This window comes from Alosa sapidissima, chromosome 4, assembly GCF_018492685.1.
Source record: "Alosa sapidissima isolate fAloSap1 chromosome 4, fAloSap1.pri, whole genome shotgun sequence".
NCBI lineage: Eukaryota > Metazoa > Chordata > Actinopteri > Clupeiformes > Clupeidae > Alosa > Alosa sapidissima.
In genome coordinates this window covers 4,151,654-4,176,643 of record NC_055960.1, presented here as the reverse complement: position 1 = coordinate 4,176,643, position 24,990 = coordinate 4,151,654, and the positions used below count along the sequence as shown (strand labels likewise).

Genomic DNA, 24,990 nt, shown 5'->3' with positions numbered 1-24,990 from the left:
TATATAATTAATGCCACCTACAGGTGAATGCATAGAACATAACAATCCTATGGTTTGTGTACCCTGTAGCCTCGTTTTAGCCGCCAATGGCCGCCATGTGAATAAGGCGAATTGAGAGTGTTCTTGATTAAGATTGAGTTTTCCTGATGAACAAAACAATATTTCAATACCATCTCTGACCATTGCTGATTAGCCATTGCTGTTCTTTTCTACTGCAGCAATATTGTAGCAAGGCTTTAACTTACACTCTTATTTAATTACTTAAGGCCAAAAGTGTTTAAAGGGGAGATTTTTTTTTCTTGTTAATATACAATTCAACACCAAGTAAAATCTATAAAATCAAGTTCACAAGTCACAAGTCACAAGAAGTCACAAGACTTCACATTTCCTCATCAAAGTAACGAATCAGAACAGTCTAGATATTGTTCATATTTCCATTTGTTGCCTCATCTGCATTTAATGAAAACATGGTAATTTTGAGTTTTACAGACAACTCAGTTTTCCAATGAGCAGCAATACTGTGTGTGCTCATGCAGGAGGTCTGCGCATCTGATAACGACAATTTGGAGGGGGCGCTTTTGTCTTCAGCAACAGATTGACAAGAGGTTGCGATATGGTGAGGGACAGGTCGTGTTGCGCTATGAAAGAACATGCGTAGCCTACTTTCTGAGCGCAAAAACGGTCAGCATACATAAACGTAGCCTACCTCTGTCGTGGTGGCTAGTTGCACCAGGTAGGGAAGATGTCCTGAAGTGCACAAACGTTAACCTTATGGCGGTCTTCTGATTGTTGGCGTGCTAAAACGTTTTCCTATTGCATCCATAAACAATTTTCTTGCAGCAAACCGTGCAAAAGCAAACCCCTGGCACTTTATTTTTTTACACCATGGCTTGTTAGTTCTCCCCCGTTTCCAACAGCCGCCCATCTCCTTTTATTTTTTAACTTTTGCCTTCCTTTAGCAACGCATCCATGACAGCTAGTGGCCTTGTCAAATAGACGCACACAAATCATGACGCTAACAGGGACGTTTCTAGACTTTAAGGACAACTTGGGCTTAGCCCGGCTGGACCGGATGTAAATGTATAGATTAGCTATACATATATATATATATATATATACAGAACAGAAAAGGTGTTATTATAGTAGACAACAGACTACATTAGACTGCCCAAATTATTTATTATTGAATTACTACTGTAGGTACAAACACCTCTATTGCTTCAAGTGGTCATACCTTATTTTTAGGATTAGTTGAATTGTTTTGAGTTTTTGTCGTAACACGGTGATAAGGAACTACAGCTGCATGTGACGTCACATGTTTGGGCGCTTAATCTCTAACTGATCGATACGGCAATTTGCTTAACTGGCTTAACATATTTTTGTAATAACGGAACGTGATGTAAACTGTGTGGTGATCACCTTTTGTCTGGATAACTGGTGTTGTGCTTCTACTCACATGAAGATCTGGCTGTCAGTGTTAAATGTCAATGCTAACCAGGCTAATAAACAAACCATGCTACCGTGAGTAACGTCGAAGGGTAAAGTCACGTGACTTCTTTTGTAGTTCGTTTATGAAACAAAAGGAGCCTATGTCACAGTTCCGGGTTTCGAACGTTCGAATCAATGTAGCAGTGTACCGTCGCTTCCTGTTTACATCAGGTGATCAGACGCAACATGGCCGCCTCCAGTCGCCGGTGTTATTGTAGTGTACCTGGCTGCTCTACCTCAAAACAACGACAACCTTACCTCAGTGTTCATGATTTCCCAAAAGACGAAACCCTCCGGAAAACATGGTTGAGGTTAATAAGAAAGGGACGAGGGCCCATCTTTTAACATACTTCGTGGAAGCACTTACGTCTGCAGCTTACATTTTGATAGTGAGCTTATCTCTGTATCCAAGTGCGGCAGAAAACGCCTGAAACCTGGTGCCACACCACAGAGATTTGCTTGGAATAACTGGGGGTTAGATCGGGTGTCTCGGCAGTCTGTTTTCGACCGGCTCAGTGCACGTCTTGAGGCCGAGGGTGCGTCTAACGTTAGCGAAAGTTCTGCTTAGGAAGTCCGCCGACCTAGCACTACCCTTATGGAGGAACTCCCCATGGATCACACTTCTGACAACGCTGTTCAACTGGATGCTGCTGCTGCGGCTAACACAAGGGAGCTGGAGGCTAAGGTACAACAGTTGGAGAGTCAGCTGAGTGACCTATCCTGTAGGCCTACACTGCACACACTACACATCAACAGGTACTGTGCGACTGACTACGAGTTTCGCTTCTATACTCGCTTTTCATCAGAGAGAGTGTTTTGGCTGTTTTGGGAGTCAGTTGCCCCTTCAGCATCCAGATTGGTGTACTGGAGTAGAGCACAAAGGGCTAGTGATGTCACCACTTTAGAAAAACCAAGTCCAAACCGAAAACTGGCACTGATGGATGAGCTGTTTTTGTTCTGCTGTCGTGTTGCAGTCGGTCTGAAAGAGAAGGTGTTAGCTGACATGTTTGGCATCAGCACTACAACAGTCAGCAGGGTTCTCATCACTTGGACCAACTACTTATACCTTGTCTTAGGGTCTTTACCAACCTGGATGTCAAGAGAACAAGTACAAGCTACAATGCCAGCAAAGTTCAGACAGTACTGTGCAAATGTCAGTCATTCTGGACTGTACAGAGATCAGATGTGAATCGCCATCACCACTTACACTGCAGTCTGAGACATTTTCCTCCTACAAGAACCACACCACTTTCAAAGGTCTCATTGGTGTTGCCCCGTGTGGTGTTATCACGTTCATTTCAAAGCTTTATACAGGATCAGTATCTGACGGAGAAATAACCAGACAATCTGGAATCCTCAAGCTGCTGGAACCTGGAGACGCATGCATGCCTGATAAAGGCTTTGTCATTGATCAGATGCTGTCTGATGTCGGAGCGAGTCTTATTATTCCACCATTCAAAAGAGGTACCTGCTTCAGCAAAGACGACACTGAGAAAACACAAAGCATTGCTCGGCTCAGAATCCTGGTTGAGAGGGCTATCAGGCGAGTAAAGGAATATCACATCTGGGATACCGCCATCCCTCTGACCCTTTCAGGTTCTGTCAATCAGCTGTGGACAATCTGCTGCTTACTGTCCAACTTCCGAGGCCCTCTGGATGTGAAAGGTGATGTACCAGTGTGAAAAGCCTTAGCCTTATAGTTAAGAATGATGAATGCCCAGAGAATATATTTTACACATTTGTGTTTATTTTATAGTTTATGCATTACATTTTATAAAAACACAGAATATAATACAATTTATACATACAATTAAATATAAATACAATTAAATGTTATGTGTTATTACATACAATTATAGAAATAGAATAGATTAAATCTTATTATACTAGTATAATTCTCTATATTAATTATTCATAATAATAATGCATATTACCATATGAATATGCATACTATATTAGAATACAATATTGTAAATAGTATTATTATAGAATATTAATGTACATTTTAACATTGTGAATATCATACTATTGTAAATTATTATTATACTATATAATAATACATAAAGAATAAAATTCTATACTATATTATTATACTATTACTATATTATTGTAAAATTGAAATGATATAATATTGTGTATTTTTAGATATAATAACATGTTCCCCTGTTTGGGGGTGGGAGTGGGAGTGGGGAAACCACCAGCATGTTCATGGTGAACACGTCCCTTATAATAAAAAATAAAACAGATATAATAAATACTTTAAACAGCGGAGTGTCTTGACGTGCCTATGTCTAGGGAGGGGGTGGTATGTGAACTCTATGTGGATTTCATTTTCAGATAGGTTTCCATGTATGTGTTGAAAAAGAACAGGTCAAGTTTATTCTTCATCTCCATGATCAGTGTCTCATCAAGCCAAATTCGCTCCACTGTGAGGTCAGTTTTTGTGGATGTAATGAAATCGCACCATGACAAGCCAGTTATGGCTAGCTGACCCTGGACTTGCCAGAAGTATTTGTGATTTCTTCTCAGTTTAGCCTGACCACCAATGAATCTAAGATGTGCAACATCTGTGACACTGTCAACATTTGGGAATTTGACTTTAGCTAGCCCAAAAGGGGGATTTGCTGCTGGGTCATACACCTTGGCATCAGGGCTGGCACCAAGATATGGCGCATCAGTGTGTAAAACAAAACCAGAGGGATACACATTAACATTGCATTGGTCACTGTACTGTAACAACACCTCTGGCTCAAGGTCAATGCCTCTCTTCATGTGCAGTGTTTGCCGTACCCCCCTCAGAATCCTGATTGCTAAAGCCTGACTGGATGACTCCCCTTTCACACTGCATGCTTCCCCAAATCTGCTTGCCGTTAAGCGGGGCTGCCGAACTTCCTTCCACAGAGGACTTTGTGACTGCCCCCTTGTTTTCTCCTCAACGACACATGCCAATTCACGAGTGACCTCTAAAGTCTCTAGATGATAAAACTGTTCATAAGTGGGATGCTTAATCACTGCACAAAATAAACATTAGGCGTGCGTGTGACAACGTGGACCCACTAGCGATCATGTGACACTTGCTCTGCAGCAGCCAGGGGCTTCTCTCGCATACACCTCCTGGATTTAGTGAATGTATGAGGTTTCAATGCCTGATTTCAGGTGTTATTTCCCCATAAGTAATTTAAATACTCGATAATGTAAATTTGCACATCGTTAAAACAACAATAACGATATTATCGCAGACGATATATATCGCCCACCCCTAAGTTGCAGCCCACAGCTGATGTTGATGTTGTCATGTAGTGTTTTGGCCTGTGAGCTCTATCCTTGAGTCTGATTTACGCTACGTGAGGATATTAGACTAAATCTACTGATCATTTGAAAAATTAAGACCTCTGTAAAAAAAATCCAGACTTTGAGGTGAAATTCAATACTTTTTAAGGCCTTAATTTAGGAAAATGAAATGTAATACTTTTGAGACTCCGCGGGTACCCTGATAGTCCTCTCCTCTTTAGCCCAGAGGATGCGGAGTCGTTGATTTCCAAAAAGAGTTGCACATTTTGATTGGTCTAACCACAGGACTGTTTCCACTTTACCACAATCCAACTTAAATGAGCTTAGGCCCAGATAAGACGGCAGGATTGTTACATTTACGTGTTGAGTGTAACAATGGACACTGTATATTAAATATTTGACAAACTGCAGAAAATATGCACTTCTGACGTTGACATATCTACAATCTATTCACGGAAAGGGCATATGCTAAAAAAAAAGGGTAACACTTTACTTGACAGTATCGACATAAGAGTGACATGACACTGTCATGAGCATATGACACCGTCATGACACATGAACCCTAACCCTAATCCTAGCCTCTAATCCTAACCCTAACCCCCTGTTATGACAAAAACCGAATGACAGAAGTGTTATGCCATAAACGTTTATGACTTGTTTGACACATTCATGACAGTATCGACATAAGAGTGACATGACACTGTCAAGTAAAGTTTAACCAAAAAAAGTGTTTAAATATGCAAATATGTTTATTGATCTAACCTGAAAAAAAGTGTTACAGACTGTATAGGGAATGAGTAGGTTTGACATTTTTCTTGTTTTTAAACAGTACACATAAATTCACAAATAGGGCAGGAGAAAAAGTGTGTGTATGGTCTGCTGGAGATTGAGAGCACCTGATGCAGGGTTCATCTGTATCAGGGAATAGTTTTTTTTTTCAGTCTGGCCCTTGTATAGTGAATTCTGAAGACCACTTTAAATTGACTGTTTAAGGTGTGATTGGATGGATGTAACATTCCTTAAATATAAATGGTATGAAGAAAGATGAACAAATGTGCAAAATATTATGCAAATCTACAGTTCCGTTCAGGAGCAATTTCTTGAAATATGATTTCAATAGCCCACAATTTTGGGTAAATTGTTAATTGATCAATATGGATTTTTGGATATGGACCTCACAGCACAGTTTGGGCAACAGTAATTTAGAGGAACAGAGAAAAATTGGACTTGGGCTAAGTTCAAAATAACCCTCCTCTTTTCTCAGCCTAAGTCTAGTTTAATGATAATTAGCTGTATCTATCTTTTAGCACACATGTACCTACACGCGAAGACTGTCGTTTTTCAAAATTTCAAAATATGATTTCACCAACCCAATAACTAAAGCTCTGGATGTGCTTTTTACTCTACAGGTTGTATGTTCTTGCTTGAATGGAATGGAGAGCTCTAACCCTTCTACTGGCTGTGTTATGAAGTCTGCCTGTACTGACAGCACCTGTCATATTAGTTCTCTGTGTCAGACTGGACAGGATGGGATTCCCAGGTTGGTAGTGGTATTGTAGTGTGCAAGGTTGAAGGATGGACCAATGAAGTAATTCTTGCTGTCTATTAGTGTTAAGAATATGTCTTATCATGCATTGCATTAAATCAAACTCAAATCTTGAGAGAGATTACCATAACAATTAATCTGCGATCCTTCGTTGATTAATGTTGAGCAAATGCTTTCTCTACAGGTGCATATGCAGTGCTCAGCAAGTTGGTGATGGATATCGTTGTTTTGGTACAATCATGGAGAGGATTGTGGAATTGAACCATGCTGGGGACTTGACTGGTGCCATCCATTTATTTAGTAGGATATTGTCATTTTGGTTTACAGATTTCAGATTTATAACAATTGCACCACTCCATAAATCTAATCCATAAATAAACACAAAAGGTTCTTCTGGACAGTGACTAAATGTAAAAAATGAATTCTTCTCTCTGCTCTCAGGGAAAGGATGTGAACTAAGCGTGAGCCAGCGGGGGCCATTTACAGCTCTCGTCCCTTTTCTGCGTTTTTCATTACCAGTGAGTAAAGTGGCCTAACCAGTAACATATTTGCTGCAGTCATATACTATGTTTTGTCAATACTTTTGTTTTGAATATACGTTCGGTATCTAGGGAGTGTCTGAGTCCTCCCTGTGCAAACACCACCTTATATTGGGCCAGCATCTCTCCGATGAGCTTAAGGGCAATGACATATGGACATATAGTGGAGAGACAATCAGGTTCAAAACTGACAAGGTACTTCTACTTAAATATTGTAATTTTGTCATGGAATTCAGTGAAATCTGTGAAGGATCATCCTGATGTATCTGATTTGACCTTTCCCTCAACTTAACTACAGACATTTATCTTCATGAGGGACCCAGACACATTGTTTACAATAAAGGAAAGTAATATTGTTGCATCTAATGGAATAATTCATATAATTGACAAGCCCATCACAAATCTTCCATCTGATGCTTCAAACACCCAGGTATATTTAGTGAAAAAAGCTTGATTTTATGAATGTCATAATCACCCATTCCTATGACTGAATAAACTGGATAATGATACCTGTTTTTGAAATGTTGTCACATTTGTTAAAATGTCCACATTTTCTGTTGTGTTGTATCCCTTGATGTTTCATGTTTACAGTTGGCCAGCCAGACTATTGGAGACATCCTTGCAGAAGACACTAAATTTAATCGATTTGTATCTCTACTTGACGTAAGTAAACTAAAAAAATGGTAAAGTGTTATTTTTTTCAAGATCAAAACAGTCATTGGAAATTGATTAAAGATAAGCGATTGAATAAATCAAAAGCAGTCATCCATGTTTCAAATGGATAACTGCACTCCTATGTATAGCAGGATTGTGAAAAGAAGGGCCTTTGCTTTGGTTTGTTTGTTTGTAAATAAATGCATAAGATTGAAATATATCTATGCCTTTGGGATTTACAAGAATGTATATGCCCTTGCTAGAATTGTGGCGCATCCATGCCCCTAAGAGGTCCTGGACCATTAACAGTGTTTGTTCCCACCAATAATGCAATCGACAGATTCAGGGATGGCAGTGTCTTATACATGCTAAGCGATGTGAGTACCTAGGCTTCTTTATTTCCATAGTATTTATCCTTTATCCTGTTTTAAAAGATTTGCAATGGGGTAATTACTCTTTTTCCCTTGCTTTATGTTAAAAATATTCAACAAAAAAACGGACATATCCTGAAGGCCAGACACAAGCTGCAAGAACTTCTAAAGCACCACATGTTCTCAGAGGCAGCGGTAATGTCTTATTTAATCTATGTACCGTATTTTCCGGAGTATAAGTCGCACCAGTCAAAAAATGTGTCATGAAGAGGAAAAAAACATATAAATATATATATGTTGCACCTGAGTCGCAGGACCAGCCAAACGATGAAAAAAAGTGTGACTTATAGTCCGGAAAATACGGTAGTTATATCAACATCCTACTGCATGTATATATTTAATTTTGTTCTAACATGCTGTATATGTAAAAATGCATAGAGTTTTGTAGGTATCATGTAGTATTACTGTTAAATTTGTAAGTATGAAAAGACTGGTTGTTAATCGGCCACTGTTGAACATCTCCTACCTCTAAATTGAAGTCTGACTGATTTAGCTGAACCACCTTGACTGTCAGACTGTCCATGCTTTTGTGCTGTGTGCTTGTTTGGTTATGCTGTGCTCTTATTTTGTCCTGCATTTGTTCTACAGCTTACAGTAGACCAACTGGCAAGTATGTCTGCTATTAATACCATGGCCAAGCAAGTAATCAACATCAAAATCACCAATGATGTATGTGAGAGACACTTCATCACTGCAGTATTCTGGTATTTAGATATATTTGTGCTCTCCCATCAACTCTGTTTTGTCTTACAGGGAAGAATTTTGTTAGGTGAAAAAGGAGCACCCCTTGAGACAAAGGATATTATTGCATCCAATGGTGTTATCCATCTCATTGATGGGGTCCTTGTCCCATCCTCCATTGTCCCTATATTGCCACATAGATGTGATGTCAATGAAAGCAAGATCATTCAAGTGAGTGTTTGACAATTAATAAAGCTATTGTAAGCAATGTTTGAAGTACATCTGGCCATTGTTTGAGTTCACCCCCACCTTCTTTCAATATGCTGAGCCCACATAGAAATTGGTAGATAACCTCCAAACAAGTATCCCTATCTCCCAATTTTATGTAGGCTGAGCTTTTTGAAAGAAGGTGATGGTCACACACACACACACACACACACACACACACACACACACACACACACAGAGTATATTATATACATTTGTTTACATTATTTTTTATCAACACATCTATGTAGATCCACAATAGGAGCTATAATAATGTCTGTATACCTCAAAATATAGGCTTTTTTTGATTTTGTATGTGAATTATTGTTAATTATGTGTGTGTGAATTATTCATGAGTAAAATTATTTGAAAAAAGGTATAAAAATACACCAGAATATTAACAAAATACTAGGGCTGTCAAAATTAACATGTTAATCGGCGCAATTCATTTTAAAATACATAACACAAAATATTAACGCAATTACACATTTTGTTTACCTACTTTCTTTGTGGGGCGCTCACATCATGTAACGGAAGCCGCAAAACTGTCTCTGTCTCTCCCTCTCATCATATGTCCAAAATTGTAAGGATATTTTCAAAAGTGTCTTGTCAAAATTCACTGAATATCTTAGTTTAATATAGTTACAAGTGAATATGCAATCGGTTTGTCAAAACGCATATACAATGGGCAGTGCTTCAACTTGGCCAGCTTCCCTCGCGGTCCGCACGCGGGATCACGCAAATTTAATTTGTATTTTTCCAGTGACGCTGCAACGACGCTGCAACAACCGGCAGAGGTCTCAAGTGAGCAGGGTGTCTCGTAAAAAGAAATGGAGCTGGGAAACCCTACACAGACTTCACTACAGACTTTAGCAGACTGGTTTAGAAATAATTTAATAGCCAGAAATATGCCTGCCCTGCCCTAATAAAGAAATATTTGGTTAACAGCGAGTGAATCCCGTTTGCAGCCGTAGAAGAAACGCAGGACAAATTAAACATTCTGGTTTTCTCCGAGTGCAACGATGATAGACAGACATAATTTGGACAAAATATAGAGCATATCAACCTCCGTTGCTCAGCCAAATGCCTTCCTGTTACGTCCTGTTATCACGGAGTTACAGGCGATAAACTATTTTTGATGGTCAGAAGTTTACTTCATTAGCGTTTATTTCTTTGATTATTAAAGAGTGTTTTTCACTTAAAGGCTTGACTTCGTGCTTATTCAGAAGAGCATTTAGTGCTCTCCCCAATCCCAGACGTTCACATTGCATGTTTGTTTGTAATGGATGTAACCGCGAGATACGCTTGTCATAGGCGCCGATACCGTGGATGCTCCGTCTCTCGGGCACCCACTGAAAACATCGAGCACCCACGTGTGCCAGCTTACAGTCCCGGCTAAATTTACATTCATTTAAAATCAAACATCGCAGTTTATGTTAAATTCAGCATCTCTCATAATGTGATTGAATATGTTGCTGTCAATTCCCTACTTCATATACTAACCACCAATGAGAGCGTCTCTCGTATGAAAATTCCTGACACTTCCCACCTGAAGAATTAACGCAAGGCTTTGTCGGGTCTTCAGCCCCGAATGTTTAAAATGTATATAGCCCTGAATATCATTTTAAAAGTAGTCTGACAAAACTTATTGTTTTGTGACACAGCTAAACACTGGTACCTCATAGAACGTCTATAACATAGCCTAGGTGGTCGCAACTCACAAAAGTCAAGCAGATAGAAAGAACTCACGCAAATCTAGCCTACAACACGCAGACAGCTTTATGCGCAGGGGAGTGCACTGTGCTTTATGATTGTTGCCTTCTGATGGTACAGTGGGTCCCAGTTAAAAATTGACACTTCATTCACGATCATGGTGAATGGTGAAATGTAAGTACAACTGCAGCCGCTTGGGGGCAGCATAGTCCGCTGTGGAGTTCCACGGTCGAACCAGACGGCGCATTCGACAGCAAGATTGGCCGAGTTTTCAGTGCGTTTCTCTGTGTTTTTAGCAGCCCCTGCAACATGCTAGTCCACTGTAGCCTAAGCCTTGTACATAATGTTAAACATAGTTTTGGATTCAGTGGCAAGATTTCTTGATTGTACAGTGTCTGTCTCTCAGTAATGTTTTAAAATGAGAGCTTCGTCAGCTGGCAGTAGGCTACTTTGTCGGCAGTCATGAGAAGTTCGCTTGCTTACAGAACATAAATATGCTGCCCAGAAACCTTGTGAATAGTTCTGATTTTTTTTTTACTACACTAACGAGGTTGAAATATAGACTTTGCCTACAGCATCTCCTTAACAGTAATGTTAACAAAATGACAGCATTCATATGACAAAGAAAAACGAATTCGGTCACTCAAGACTGTGCCACAGCAACCAGTGTAGGCTACAGTCCTACCCAATAGGCCTACTCGAAGCAGATAGCGTTGTCGTTGTCTGACGGTCGAGTGGGTTAATGCACGTATTTCCAGAACAGGTCTGCAACTTTCAGGTAGTTCTGAGTTCGAATCTAGGCAGGAGCAGAGCCATATAAAGGCCTAGGCCTATTGTTATCATTTTTTGCAAGGTGTTGCTCCTGGCAATACTTGTTTATAAGACGTTTGGTGATTAATTGATAGATGTTTTTGGGACACGTTAAACGTTCTTTATAATGAGCGCATCCGGGGAGTAAAACGACTGTTACGCGCTGTTACAACTGTAGGCTACAATGATTGCAATACAAAAATATGCGCGTGTTAGTTTAGTTAGTTTTGTGATGTTTTGCACTTTTGCCTCATGTGTTTTCAGGTTTGAGGGTTTTTTTGGCAAGATTGACCTTGGTTAGACTCTGCATATGTTATTTCTCCGTATGGAAAATAAAGTCGATTTTCGACACACGTCTGTCATTAGTTCAATAACAAGTGTTGCTTGTTAAAACATGTGACTAGTGAAACTCAAATGATTTTAGAAATATTTAGCCAAAGCCAAAAAGTGTTAGAGAGAAGGAGAGACGCCGGTGCAGCTCAGATGTCTTCTTAATTTTCTTTATTCTTCAGTAAAAGGTGCATAACATTAATAAACTTTGACTAACGTTTCGATGTTCGTTAGTCAAAAACATCGATACATCGAAATGTTAGTCAAAGTTTATTAATGTTCTGCACCTTTTACTGAAGAATAAAGAAAATTAAGAAGACATCTGAGCTGCACCGGCGTCTCTCCTCTCTAAAATATCTGTCCTGGCCTGGTTGCAACGGATTGTGGTCAAACGACAGAAGCGCGGAGAACCCTCCTTTGTCTACCAAAAAGTGTTACTTTGTGCCCCGCGCTCCCCCACTGCTTGTGAAAGAAGGGGATGGGGGAGGGGGGCTTAACGTGAAAAAGCTTAATGTCACAAAACGGCAACGAGTCGTTTTAGGCTACAGGCCTTCATAATGGTAGGCTACAGGAAGTGGGGGGAGGGTATGGGATGACCAGAGCCGTCATCTATCGTCTTTCCAGGCACACAGCTCGTTATATAGCCTATCGACTGCCTTAACAGATAGGCTTTGCTCTTGGGTTTGGCCTTACAGCGAACTCAATGCTCTTGTTGCTTGCAGTTTGTTAAATAAAGCGATGCAGATTACATTATTTATTTCTGATTAATTGCGTCTTTTGATATATTTTGCAACATTTGCTTGTTAGGCTGGGCTACTGTCAATGTCCTGTACAGGTCAATGCTCAACAATTGCTGGTGTAGGCCTAGGCTATTAATCAATTAGGGACTGTTCGTTATTTATTTAATTAAGGGGCTACCGGAGGAGTTTTGGGAGCGTTAGTCAAAAAAGACGTGACCCTCCCTCGCCAGCAAGAATTTGTTCTATGACCCTCCAAAGTGATTGAGAAAAAACGCATGACCCTCCCCAGTCCCAACAATTTATTGATGCCTTAGGCTACTGGGTCAATTTGGGAGCTTGCATGCTACGACTCCTTCCTTGAAATGCCTTGAAAAGGCTGTCGTTTGCACAATTTCACAAATAATCACCGGGACCGAAACAAACCTGTCAACTTTTCCCGGGTTTATCGCGTATTTTAACTTTTTCCTCGCTGTCTTTAGGAGGAGCTGCAGGGCCGTCGCAAGGGGATGCGAGGCCCTGTGCGAACTTGACAGATGCAAGGCCCTTTTCACTTACGTGCATAAAATCATGCGATAGCTTACTTTACACATAGCCAAGGCTACCGTCGGTGTATTTTAATAGTAGCCTAGTCTAATAAGCTACACCAGCTTGCCTTTAAGAGGGGAAATTCAATTGTATAGCCTATAACATTAGCTGAGTCACATATTTGGCCATATGGTGTTTATCACAGGCTACATCACGAAACCAAATAGTGTAACAAAGGCGAACACTTTAACAGGGGGAATTAATTGGGCATGAATCATTGTGCTGAACGGTATTTGTCAATGAGCAGAAACACACACGACATTCAAACTATTGATAAGATGTACTGGTCTGTATATATAGGCTAACATTGGACAAATAAATGACACTGACTCGCCATATCCTGACTCAGGAAAAAAAACATTTTCTTGCTTTGCCGCAAACTCAGCAATGAAATCATAGGTCAGTTTGCAGGTAGCCTAACGTCTTTTTCATAGAAGGGAGAGCCCAGTCTCTCCTGTGACATGGAGGTGCGCAAATCTTTTAATAGCCTGTTCAACTTCGAAAAGCTTCGTTCACCCGATGCCAGTCACTGATCGCAATTTCAAAGTTCGGAAAGCTTCATCTTTTTAAGTTTTAAGTGCAGTGGCCCCTATCTGCCCCCTTTGGAATTATATCTCGAGCCTATTATAAGGTCCAGTGTGTTATGTCCTGGGATTCGGATGTGCTCAAAAAGAAAAGAAAAAACACTTTTTTATAGATGGTTATGAGGAGCAATGTGAGAGAGAAATTTGATGATCATTGATCGTTGTTTTGGGACGTTAAGCCTTTTCCATAGGCGTCAGTGAAGGAGATTGAAGAATGACCATTTTTTTATACGAAAATATTTCTTAACTACAAAAACTCAGTGTCATTCAGACTCAACCCTCTTGTTGTTTTATTATCTTTTTCGTTGTCGTTTGAACGTTGGCAAGCAGGCATGTTGCGGTTGCAATTTAAGTGAAATTTCTACAGTAGGCCTACAACATGCTGTTAGGCTGGGCTACTGTCAATGTACTTGTACAGGTAAATGTTCAACAATTGCTGGTGTACAGGTTATATAATCAATTAGCTAAATCATTTGTCCAGCTGTTTAAACATTTTTTCGTGCTACATTCAAACGCAAAAGGTGCTTTGATATATTTTTCGTTTGAACGTCGGCAAGCAGGCATGCTTTGGTTGCAATGAATGAGGATAATTGCTTTTTTTTTGCATTATTTTGAATATGACTCGCTCCAGTCTCAACAGCACGTACTTTTTCCACACGCTAAGTTCTAACACACATAGGCCTATCCCCTCTCGCTTTCTCTCTCTCCATCCCTGCACACGGTGCTTTCTTAAAGGATCTGCACCATTTTACAACAATTGCATCTACATTTTCATATTAGAATGTTTTGTCAAGTGTAAGCTTAAACTACCGTGATCAATTTAAGTTCCCGTGCCCCCGCTGCGTCATGGAAGCAGTAAGTCAGTCGCATCAAAAATAGTAGTGGCACCCAAGTGACACCTTGTGGTTGTTTGTGTCAACTGCAGTTTGTGCCATTTCTGCTGAGAAAATGGGGTGCGTGATTCATGAAGGAACCCGTCCAAACTTAACGGGGACCCACTGTATCTTGCTAATTCACTGAACTGCATTAGGTGACACAAATGGTATTGCCTTTATCTTATAACTCCTTGTCTGAGCGACTACCAGGCCTATGGTTTTTAAAAGTCAGATGTTCCCTGACAAAGACATTCAAAAATTAAGAATGTTTATTGACACTAATTTTTGCAAACTCCCTTCATTCAACCCTTGAAAACATCGCGGTCTGGTGCGCTATGTAGATTGTTTCTCGTACCATTTAATTTCTCAGAATTTAGGTCTACTAGGCCTACAATAACATCACCAAATACATCTTTTATTTTTAGTTGATCAACCACAAAGAGTAGCATAGGCCTACTGTGCACAGTGCACTGACGACTGTAGCAGCCCAAGGTAACCAGTTGTTGTACAACCCCTGGCATAAATTATGGAATCACCAGTCTTGGAGGATGTTCATTAAGTTGTTTAATTTTTTAGAAAAAAGCCAGATCACAGACATGACACAAAACTAAGTTCATTTCAAATGGCAACTTTCTGGCTTTAGGAAACATTAAAGGAAATCAAGAAAAAAAATGAGTTAGTCCATAACAGTTGTTTTTTTTTAGACCAAGCAGAGGGAAAAAAATATGGAATCACTCAATTCCAAGGAAGAAATTATGGAATCACCCTGTCAATTTCCTTTCCCACCAGCACCAGATTAGATCTGGTGATCACCAGATTAGATCACCAGTTAATCTGGAGTTAAAAAGGAGCAATCACACCTTGGAGAGCTGTTGCACCAAGTGGACTGACATGCATCATGGCTCCAACATGAGAGATGTCAATTGAAACAAAGGAGAGGATCATCAAACTCCTTAAAGAGGGCAAATCATCACACAATGTTGCAAAAGATGTTGGTGACCGAACTGGGAGAAATCGCCTAAGAAAATGGGATTTACATACAGAAAAGCTAAATGAAAACCATCATTAACACCTAAACATAAAAAAACAAGGTTACAGTGGGCTAAGGAAAAGCAACCCTGGACTGTGGATAACTGGATGAAAGTCATATTCAGTGATGAATCGCGTATCTGCATTGGGCAAGGTGATGATGCTGGAACTTTTGTTTGGTGCCGTTCCAATGAGATTTATGACAACTGCCTGAAGAAAATATGCAAATTTCCTCAGTCATTGATGATATGGGGCTGCATGTCAGGTAAAGGCATTGGGGAGATGGCGATTGTTACATCTTCAATAAATGCACAAGTTTATATTGACATTTTGGACACTTTTCTTAACCCATCAATTGAAAGGATGTTTGGGGATGATGACATACTTTTTCAAGATGATAATGCATCTTGTCATAGAGCAAAAACTGAAAAAAAAAGAGAAAGTTGGAGCCAGATTGATGAAGAGTACTGTTTGTCACTCATTAAGTCCATGCCTCAGAGACTGCAATCTGTCATAAAAGCCAGAGGTGGTGCAACAAAGTACTAGTGGTGCGTTGAAGTGTTCTTTTGTCAGTTTGTTTTTCATGATTCCATAGTTTTTGCCTTGGAATTGAGTGATTCCATATTTTTTTTTTCCTCTGGTTGGTCTAAAACAAGCAACTGTTACTGATTTTTTTATTTTTTTTTAAATCCCTTTAACAGACATTTGTTCCCAAGGGTCTATGAATTGTTAATCCGGCCCTGCCCCCAACGAACGCAACTTTCCACCTCTGAGACAGCTGAAAAGAAGACTCCTAACTCACTAAGACCTACTTACTGTAGGCTGCGCAAAAGGATTTTTTTGGGCAAGCCTGCATTCGAGGCAGGCCTTCTGTTGAAGAATTTTATATAAATCCTGCGCTAACAGTAATCCTCCTACCCCCCCCCGCTACTTGCCAGATATATGCCAGATATATGCCAGATATGCCTTCATATCTTTGGGCTTCATTCAGCATTTTGTTCTTCCACTGGAAATGACTCTTCTACATTTCTTCTACATTTGCTGCCTGCTGCATCCTTTCTGTTTGTATTGTTTAGAAAATGTTTGACGTCTTGAGTTAATGCATTAAACCAGCGTTTCTCAAAGTGTGGTCCGTGGACCACTGGTGGTCCGCAAGCTATCCCAAGTGGTCCGCGAGCAGACGTTGTAAAAAATAATATAGATGAGTTGCAATATTGAACCAACTTGTATGTAAATCCAAACAGTTCTGCAACACTGCCTATGTAAGCTATGCCAATTTAAATCATATGAATCCTCTGACACAATAAGCAAGGTGCAAAGACAATAAGCAAGGTGGTTCAGTGAGTAGGCCTATTGTGTCTATTAGCTAGGTGGTCCGTGAGGTTTTTCTAATGGTTAAGTGGTCCTTGGTCTATAAAAGTTTGAGAAACACTGCATTAAACATTGTTTGCTGGTAACCAGCCACAAATAGCCTACAGATTCTTGCGTGCGTACATTCTCTATTCTCTCCAAAATGTGCCCGTTCTATAGGCTGGCCAAGTGCCTAATTCTGCGGCATAAAGCAGATGTATTTGTTTATTGTACAGAAAAATAAAAATAACCTGTCAAGCAGTCAATTGACTACATTGCAGTCAATAAGTAGGGCAAATTACGAAACCAAAACGTGGGTCATAGTTGTCTAAGCCTCTGCTGTAAGGCCAAACCCATGAACAAAGACGCATTGATATCTGCAATAGTTTTTTTTTTTTTGGCGAGACAAGCTCACAGCCGAACGAGTCATAGCACTGAAGGGAGAGGCAACTGGCATGTGATCTCCCCACGGGCCAATAGATGTACAAGTATGTATTACCCTATACAAAAAGTACTTCATACTATCTTAATTGCTTTATACTCAATACTTGACCAATGGCTATTGCATCTGTCTATTGAAAGTGAGAATGTGGCATGTGATCTACTGTGTAGGCTTCATAAAATAAAATAAACAGATTGCTAATGGCCTACAAGCTGATCTGGGGTGCGTTTCCCGTACAACTACGGAGGTTAGCTTTTTACTAACAGGATGCATCGTTCAACTAACCAACATGTAAGTTACGACTGTTTCCCAAAACTGTCGTACTTACTGTACATAGTACTGTAAGTTTGGACCATGATAGTTTCCAAACTTCAGTAGTTTGGACTAAGGTGGTTAATGACGTTTAGTAACATGAACGGACACCTGCACATACTTCTGTGGCGCATTGCGTTAAGTCCGGCAGATGACAGCCGCCGTTGCACAGCAGTTACCAGTCCCCTGTCCAAGAGTTCGAATCTGGGTTAAGATTTTGACAACAATATTGACATCGTTGTTTACCTAAGTTTATCTTTTGTGCAGATCATATCATCAAAATCAGAATCAGCCTTCTTGGCTTGGTTTGCGTAAACTAACAAGGACCCCCCCCTCCATGAAAATCAAAGGCTACATATTCTCAGCTGACTCGTCAAAAAGTGTGCACCACCTTATTATTATCTGCAGGTGTGTGACTTTTACTTACGTGCACATGGCTGCAAATTGACTTTTAATTTATGTATTTTCTGCCTTGGGCATTTTAAAATATGGATGTATGGTGGTTAGAAGTGTAAATATCAATTAGAAACCTAAATATATTTATAATTATTAATATAATTATAATATTAATTTGCAAACAAATAACTGGCGCCAGTGACGTCTTTGACATGAAGATCCCTGGAACTATGCTTCTACTAGCATTCTACCACAGGTCGAGAGGTGTAGTTGTAACTACACAACTTTACGATAGTGGTTGCGAACGTTCGTTGCTACTATGGTTTTGGGAAACACTAACGTAGTGTAACGATGCATTGGACTATGTAAGTTCCAAATATGAATGTAATTCTGCGGCATAAAGCAGATGTATTTGTTTATTGTACAGAAAAATAAAAATGACATGTCAAGCATTCAATTGACTACATTGCAGTCAAGAAGTAGGGCAAATTAATTTACGAAACCAAAACGTGGGTCATAGTTGTCTAAGCCTCTTTAGCGTAGCCTGTTAAAAACGTCGCAGAAGCCTGCCCAAGGCTACAGATTAATTCTGAACAGTTATTTCTCTACTGGCTCAATTATCACACCACTGTTTTGATTTGCGTAGTTGCGTTAACCCAACACTGACAATAATGTAGACAACAAATTTCGATTTCCGTTACCACTAGGGTTGGGCACCGAAACACGGTTCTAATATGGCACCGGTGCCGACGCAAACGGTAGTAACTGCATCGAATAACAACGTGGATTTCGGTGCCTCATTTCGGTGCTTAAATAGCGTTTTTTTTGTTTTTTTTTATACGAGGCATCACTGCATGTCATGCGCCATCTCTAATGTCTTGCTCTGATAGCAACACATTCAGATACAGTTAGCTAACATAAACACTGGATGTATAAACCAGAGGGGTGCACCACACACAAGTAGACAGTGTTTGACAGCTTGCGTGAGCCCAGGTAGCTTACTTTAAAGCGATATTGCGAGCTCCTGTCAAAATCTAGCAGTGGGCCTAACTACAAGCAAAAGGCTATGAAACAACATCAACAGTAGCCTATATGTTACACAATATCCTTGCTAATGTGCTAACTGGCATTTATTTGAAATGTTATCAGCAAAGTTGTAAGGTGAAAACTTTATTTCACGGTGTGTTATAAACAACATGATGGCATGATATTAATCTTTCATGTGCATGAGGCCCATATAGCATCACAATGAATATGAAGATCATGTTAAAAGTTAGCTGGCAAAAACATAAATATGAAGGTTACATACCTGATGTCATTGAGCTGTCAAAGAGGCTACGAAACCATCTCCAGTAGCCTACGTTATCGCTAATTAAACTCAGCTGACTGGTTTTAGCGCATAGTTGCTGTTAAAATGCCTACTAGGCTAGCGCTGGGAATCTAAACACTTCAACACCGACATGTAGCCTAACATGTTAAAAACTATTGCGTGTTATGGGTTAAGACATGACATTTCTTGAAGCATTTGGGAACACACTGAATTAACTGGAAAGTAGAGTCCCTGTTAGATTATCTTGCTTGCAAATGCCGTTGTCCATGACCTGGCAGTTCTATGGCAAGCGGTTTTAACATACCTTATGGCAAACCGCCTACACTGGGTAAACTTGAAAGCAGAGCTTACCATTGTGTGTGCATGCGTGGCAAGCTGTTTTAACATTTAAATGTATTATTCGTAGGAGCAATGAGATATTGATAGTAAATATAACAGTTCAATTTCATGTTCAAATTTGTCTTATCAATAAAAAAAGCAATTCATGCTTTAGACTATTTTAATTTAAAACATTTTAAAAACAAAGTACCGGTTCAGGCACCGTTTCGGCACCGGCACCGTTTTAAAAGTATCGATTTAGCACCGGTATCGGATAAAACCCAAACGATACCCAACCCTAGTTACCACCGTGTAGTCAAGCCTTAAGCCATACCCAAGTAGCCTAAATCGAGCTTTTTCAGAAGGGGCGGCAGGCAGAGCGATGTACAGTGGCAGAGCGACGCACAGTGGCTGAAAGTGGTACTAAAGCTTCACGCAGCACTGAAGTGGCCATTTGAAAGCGATGCCCACTGTACCCAAAAAAGCACAACTCTATGTAAAAGACAATTTGCAAATGACTGCTGTAATTTCGCCGTGACTGCACTGAATTACACACAAATGGCTTCACTGTGAAACCAAACTACATAGTTCTGTGTGTAGTTTATGATGCTATTAAACAGTTGCATTACAAATACAACCTTTGTGGTTATTCATTAATTTGGTGATTTATTTTGTATTTAAAATGCCCTTTAAGAAGCTTTAGACTAGAATATTTTTTTAATCACGATTAATTCATTTCAAAATATGAGATGCCCATTCCATCAGTACACTGTAAAAAAAACTCCGGTCTCTGTAGGCTGCCCAGATTAGATTAGATTCAACTTTGTCATTGTGCAGAGTGCAAGTTCAGAGACAACGAAATGCAGTATGCGTCTAACCAGAAGTGCAAAAAAGCGCAATGTGATATACACACTATAGACAGGGGGGCAAGTATAAATAGTATAAGACAGTAATATACAGATGTACCGATTGATCAGCTGGTGATCAGAATTGGCTGATTTTCACGTGATTGGCCATGACCGGCGACCGCCTGGTCAGTCTGAGAGATGCCGATTTTATGCCGGTCAAATGCACTTGCGTGTTGCACTTGAAACCACATCACCCAGCTGATTTTGCAAAGTTTAAAGAAGCTAGCAAAGGCCAACACTCAGGGCTGTATGTACAAAGAAAGCGCTAATACCACGTTTTTCTATGCACAAAGAATTATTTGGAACCAGCCTTTATTTCTCCAAACCTGTAGCCACACCAGGCGTGTAAAAGAGAGAGGCATCTATTTGGGACTCAGCTTTTATGTGAAGTTTTACAGTATTATAGATTAAATGTGGTTATGGTTATGGTTACACTTTTGTCCAAATAAGAATTAATTTGTTACAAAGAGTTTCTCAAATGAGACATCACATCAGACTTTTTTTTTTTATTGTTCTGCAGGGTCCATGTGTGCGGTGTAGTTATCTTTTCAGCACTGAATGCCCTTCGGGCAGCACAGAGCTGGTAAGATGCACAGAATTATAATATCTGTAGTTTGTAATTGCAGTCATGTCAGTTTGGTCCAAGATGTTTGCATAGATTTTGTGGACACATGTTATTCCTCCCACTGCTACAGGATGCACATTTGAAGGGCTGTGAAGCTTCCCCTGTACCTCCATTTTCTGCCACCAAGATCATGGGATGTGCCAAGTATTGTAAAGTTACCAAAACGGTGGGTTGTCATTATATGAAATTCCAATACTTCCCAGAATGTAGTGCTGTCTGGCCTAGTATGTTTTGATTCTTTAAAACCTATGTTTTGTATTGGATTTCCAGAGACCAGAGTGCTGTAAAGGATTCTATGGGCCAGACTGCAAGCCTTGTATTGGAGGCTTCACTCGTCCCTGTTATGATAAAGGAATTGTAAGTACAGTTCCAAATAGAATATTTGCACTACACTGATATTCTTAATTGCCTGTGTGACTCAAAATGCTCTTTATGCCATGTTCCATATATCAGCTCTACTTACAATATATTGTTCTTTGCATCAAATTTCTTGAAATGTTTATAGTGCCTTGATGGTATCCAAGGCAATGGCAGCTGCCAGTGTGCCCCAGGCTTCACAGGGATAGCCTGCCACATCTGCTCAGATCTCAACAAACATGGAGAAAATTGTGATGAAGGTTTGGCACAGATACATATACAAATGCTGTAGTAACACATTTTTTTTGCTAATGTTATGGTCTGTGAATGCTGTCATAAGTCATTTGGTCTCTGAGGGCCTTTGTAAAGAATTTACTTATATTGGCAAAAATAAGGCATATGGGTGTGTCAAATCAGACAAAATCCAAGAAAATGGTTGCTGTACCATTTCATATTTTGCTCAGACTTTGTCTACCTAATATTTAGGTCACAAAACTAAGACATGTATTTGTTTTTGTTTAATTCCAATGTTTTCATAACTTTCACCCTTGATTTTATATAATTTTTACACTCATGTGTATGTTTGTATGTATGTGTAAGTGTGTTTGTATGTATTGTATGTATGTGTGCTTCTGTGTGTGTGTGTGTGTGTGTGTGTGTGTGTTTGCTTGCTTGTGAGCGTGTGTGTGCGTGCATGTTCATGTGTGTGTTTGTGTGTTACAGTATGTTTGTGGTATGTGTGTGTGTGTGTGTGTGTGTGTGGGGGGGGGGGTGATGGTGTGTGTGTTGTTGTTGTTGGATGTTGATACACCTAGTTTAATGAATCTTGATAAGCGTCAAAGTCACAAAATTGACATGTTGATGTCAAAATCCAGTGTTGTTTTTTAAATCCCTGGTGAGTAGATCATTTAAAAGTTGAATGTAGATAGTTTAATGGATGTTGATATACAGTTTAATGGGTTGATGGGTGAATGGTTTGAAGAAGATGGATGGAGAGAAAGTTGGATGGAAGGTGCCTTATATCCTTTTAGAATGGAGAGAGACGCAGAGAGAGTTGGCCTAGTTGAGCAGATGGCAATTGATACAGGTGCAAATCAGTTTAATTGGACCTTTGTGGGGTCCTGGTTGAGCAGCTGGCAGTTGATACAGGTGAAAATCAAGTCAAGTCAAGTCAAGTCAGTTTTATTTTTTAAGCGCATTTAACATGCACATAGTGCAACCCAAAGCGCTCCACAAACAAGACGCATAACAACAAGACAAAAGAAGCCGGATGGAGCGGCGTAGTCGCCAGCGTGCCCATGACATCAAGACATGACAAATACATTTAAAAAATAACAAATAATAAAAAATGCCGGACGGAGCGGCGTAGTCGCCAGCGTACCCATGACACCAAGACATACAAGACAGACAACAAAACAAATAAAAAGTAAAAAAAAAGAAAATGTTTAAAAAGGGGGAAAAGTGATGTTAAAATTAGTCCAATTTCCAAACCAGCTGAAAATGTCCAATAATGATCCTTGAAACTGCGCACAGAGCTGTGTCTTCACAACCGATGCAATGCCAACAAAGTTCCTTAGCAACTGACCAACCCGGTGAATTCACTGGCAGTCTGGAGATAACGTTAACGTTAGGCCTTGTAGACTGCAGTCTGGAGATCACTGGAAGCACAGTCTAAAATACTGGGCGATCGTGTAGATCCGCAATTCGGTGGACTTTTAACAGCGACCGTTTGTTGCTCTGTGAGATTGCAGCTCTTCACCATTAACGTTAGTCTGCAGTTGGCATGGCAGCTCGCAGGTCAGCAACAGCTCTGCGGCCACGGCAGATTTTTCGCAGTCAATCAATCAATCGCAAAAATCAGTTTAAAGTAATTGCTAAAGTGTTGCTAGGGTAAACATAGTGGTTACTATGCTATAAAAAGTGGATGCTAGGTTGATTGCTAGGGTTATCATGTTGGTTGCTAAGGTGATTGCTAGGTTGTTGCTAGGGTACCTAAGGTGATTGCTAGGGTGTTGCTAAGGTAATTACAGTGGTTACTATGCTACAAAAAGTGGTTGCTAGGTAGGGTAATCATGCTGGTTGCTAGGTTGACATTTTGGAAGTGGTTGCTAGGTTGTTCCTAGGGTACTTGAGGTGGTTGTTAGGGTGTTGCTAGGGTTATAATAGTGGTTACTATGCTATAAAAAGTGGTTCCTAGGTTGGTTGCTAGTGTAATCATGTTGGTTGCTGAAGTGCTTGCTAGGGTGGCATTATGCAAGTGGTTGCTAGGTTGTTGCTAGGGTACTTGAGGTGGTTGCTAGGCTGTTGCTAGGGTAATTATATTGTTTACTATGCTATAAAAAGTGGTTCCTAGGTTGGTTGCTAGTGTAATCATGTTGGTTGCTAAAGTACTTGCTAGGGTGTCATTATGGACGTGGTCGCTAGGTTGTTGCTAGGGTAATTCTAGTGGTTGCTGGGGTTTTGCTAGGGTGATTATAGTGGTTACTATGCTATAAAAAAGTGGTTGCTAGGTTGTTGCTAAGGTATTTAATATGGTTGCTAGAGTGTTGCTAGGGTAATTAGAGTGGTTACTATGCTAGGAAAAGTGGTCGCTAGGTTGGTTGCTAGGGTAATTGATATGGTTGCTAGGGTAATTATAGTGGAAAGCATGCTATAAAATGTGGTTGCTAGGTTAGTTGCTAGGGTACTTAAGATGGTTGCTAGGGTAATTATGACAGTTGCTATGCTATAAAAGGTGGTTGCTAGGGTAATTATGTTGGTTGCTAAGGCGGTTGCTAAGTTGACATAATCGAAGTGAATTGAGATATTGATTGATTGATTGATTGAAAATCTTTATTGACATGACGTATTTTGTACAAAGGATGATGCTTATATGAATAAATAAATAAATAAATAAATAAAACGACTTTGTACAATTATCAGTCAAAAGGATAAACACAATAAAGCCACAGGGCTTATTTCCATTGTGGTCCTTAAAAAGTGTGCATTTGGTGGTGTGTGTCAGTGTTTGCAGGTGTAGGCATATGGTGAAGGCATATGTCTTAAAATGAATGTAATTATGTTGGTGGTATGTGGAGGAATAAAACAAAAATAAAACAAGGCAACATAGAGAGGACCAAACATCCCCAGACATACAACATAAAACAGAGAAGGAAGTACAGTACATACAGTGCATGCAACTCTAATAACCATACTACTGTCTACTGCTCAGTACAGTGCATGTAACTCTAATAACCATACTACTGTCTCCTGCTCAGTACATACAGTGCATGTAACTCTAATAACCATACTACTGTCTATTTCTCAGCCAGCTCTTTAGGGATGACTTAAAATGATCAGTATTGTCTGTTGACTTTAATGCTACTGGTAACCCATTCCATATGATGGCT

General features: G+C 39.9%; 1 protein-coding gene across 3 annotated transcripts in view; it reads left to right on the top strand.

Annotated features, from left to right (window-relative positions):
* The window catches only part of stab1 (stabilin 1), a 130,631-nt gene that overhangs the window by 20,269 nt on the left and 85,372 nt on the right, over nucleotides 1-24,990 (top strand). For all 3 annotated transcript variants that reach the window (XR_006031212.1, XM_042089264.1, XM_042089263.1), the window contains exons 9-22: nucleotides 6,189-6,319; nucleotides 6,510-6,625; nucleotides 6,767-6,843; nucleotides 6,937-7,059; nucleotides 7,163-7,294; nucleotides 7,456-7,527; nucleotides 7,782-7,895; nucleotides 8,031-8,084; nucleotides 8,538-8,618; nucleotides 8,703-8,861; nucleotides 21,140-21,202; nucleotides 21,315-21,410; nucleotides 21,515-21,601; nucleotides 21,750-21,861. Coding sequence is in view for 2 of the 3 variants with exons in the window: in XM_042089264.1 (XP_041945198.1) it covers nucleotides 6,189-6,319; nucleotides 6,510-6,625; nucleotides 6,767-6,843; nucleotides 6,937-7,059; nucleotides 7,163-7,294; nucleotides 7,456-7,527; nucleotides 7,782-7,895; nucleotides 8,031-8,084; nucleotides 8,538-8,618; nucleotides 8,703-8,861; nucleotides 21,140-21,202; nucleotides 21,315-21,410; nucleotides 21,515-21,601; nucleotides 21,750-21,861 (1,417 nt within the window). In the remaining variant the exon portion in view is untranslated. The remainder of the gene's footprint in view (nucleotides 1-6,188; nucleotides 6,320-6,509; nucleotides 6,626-6,766; nucleotides 6,844-6,936; nucleotides 7,060-7,162; nucleotides 7,295-7,455; nucleotides 7,528-7,781; nucleotides 7,896-8,030; nucleotides 8,085-8,537; nucleotides 8,619-8,702; nucleotides 8,862-21,139; nucleotides 21,203-21,314; nucleotides 21,411-21,514; nucleotides 21,602-21,749; nucleotides 21,862-24,990) is intronic.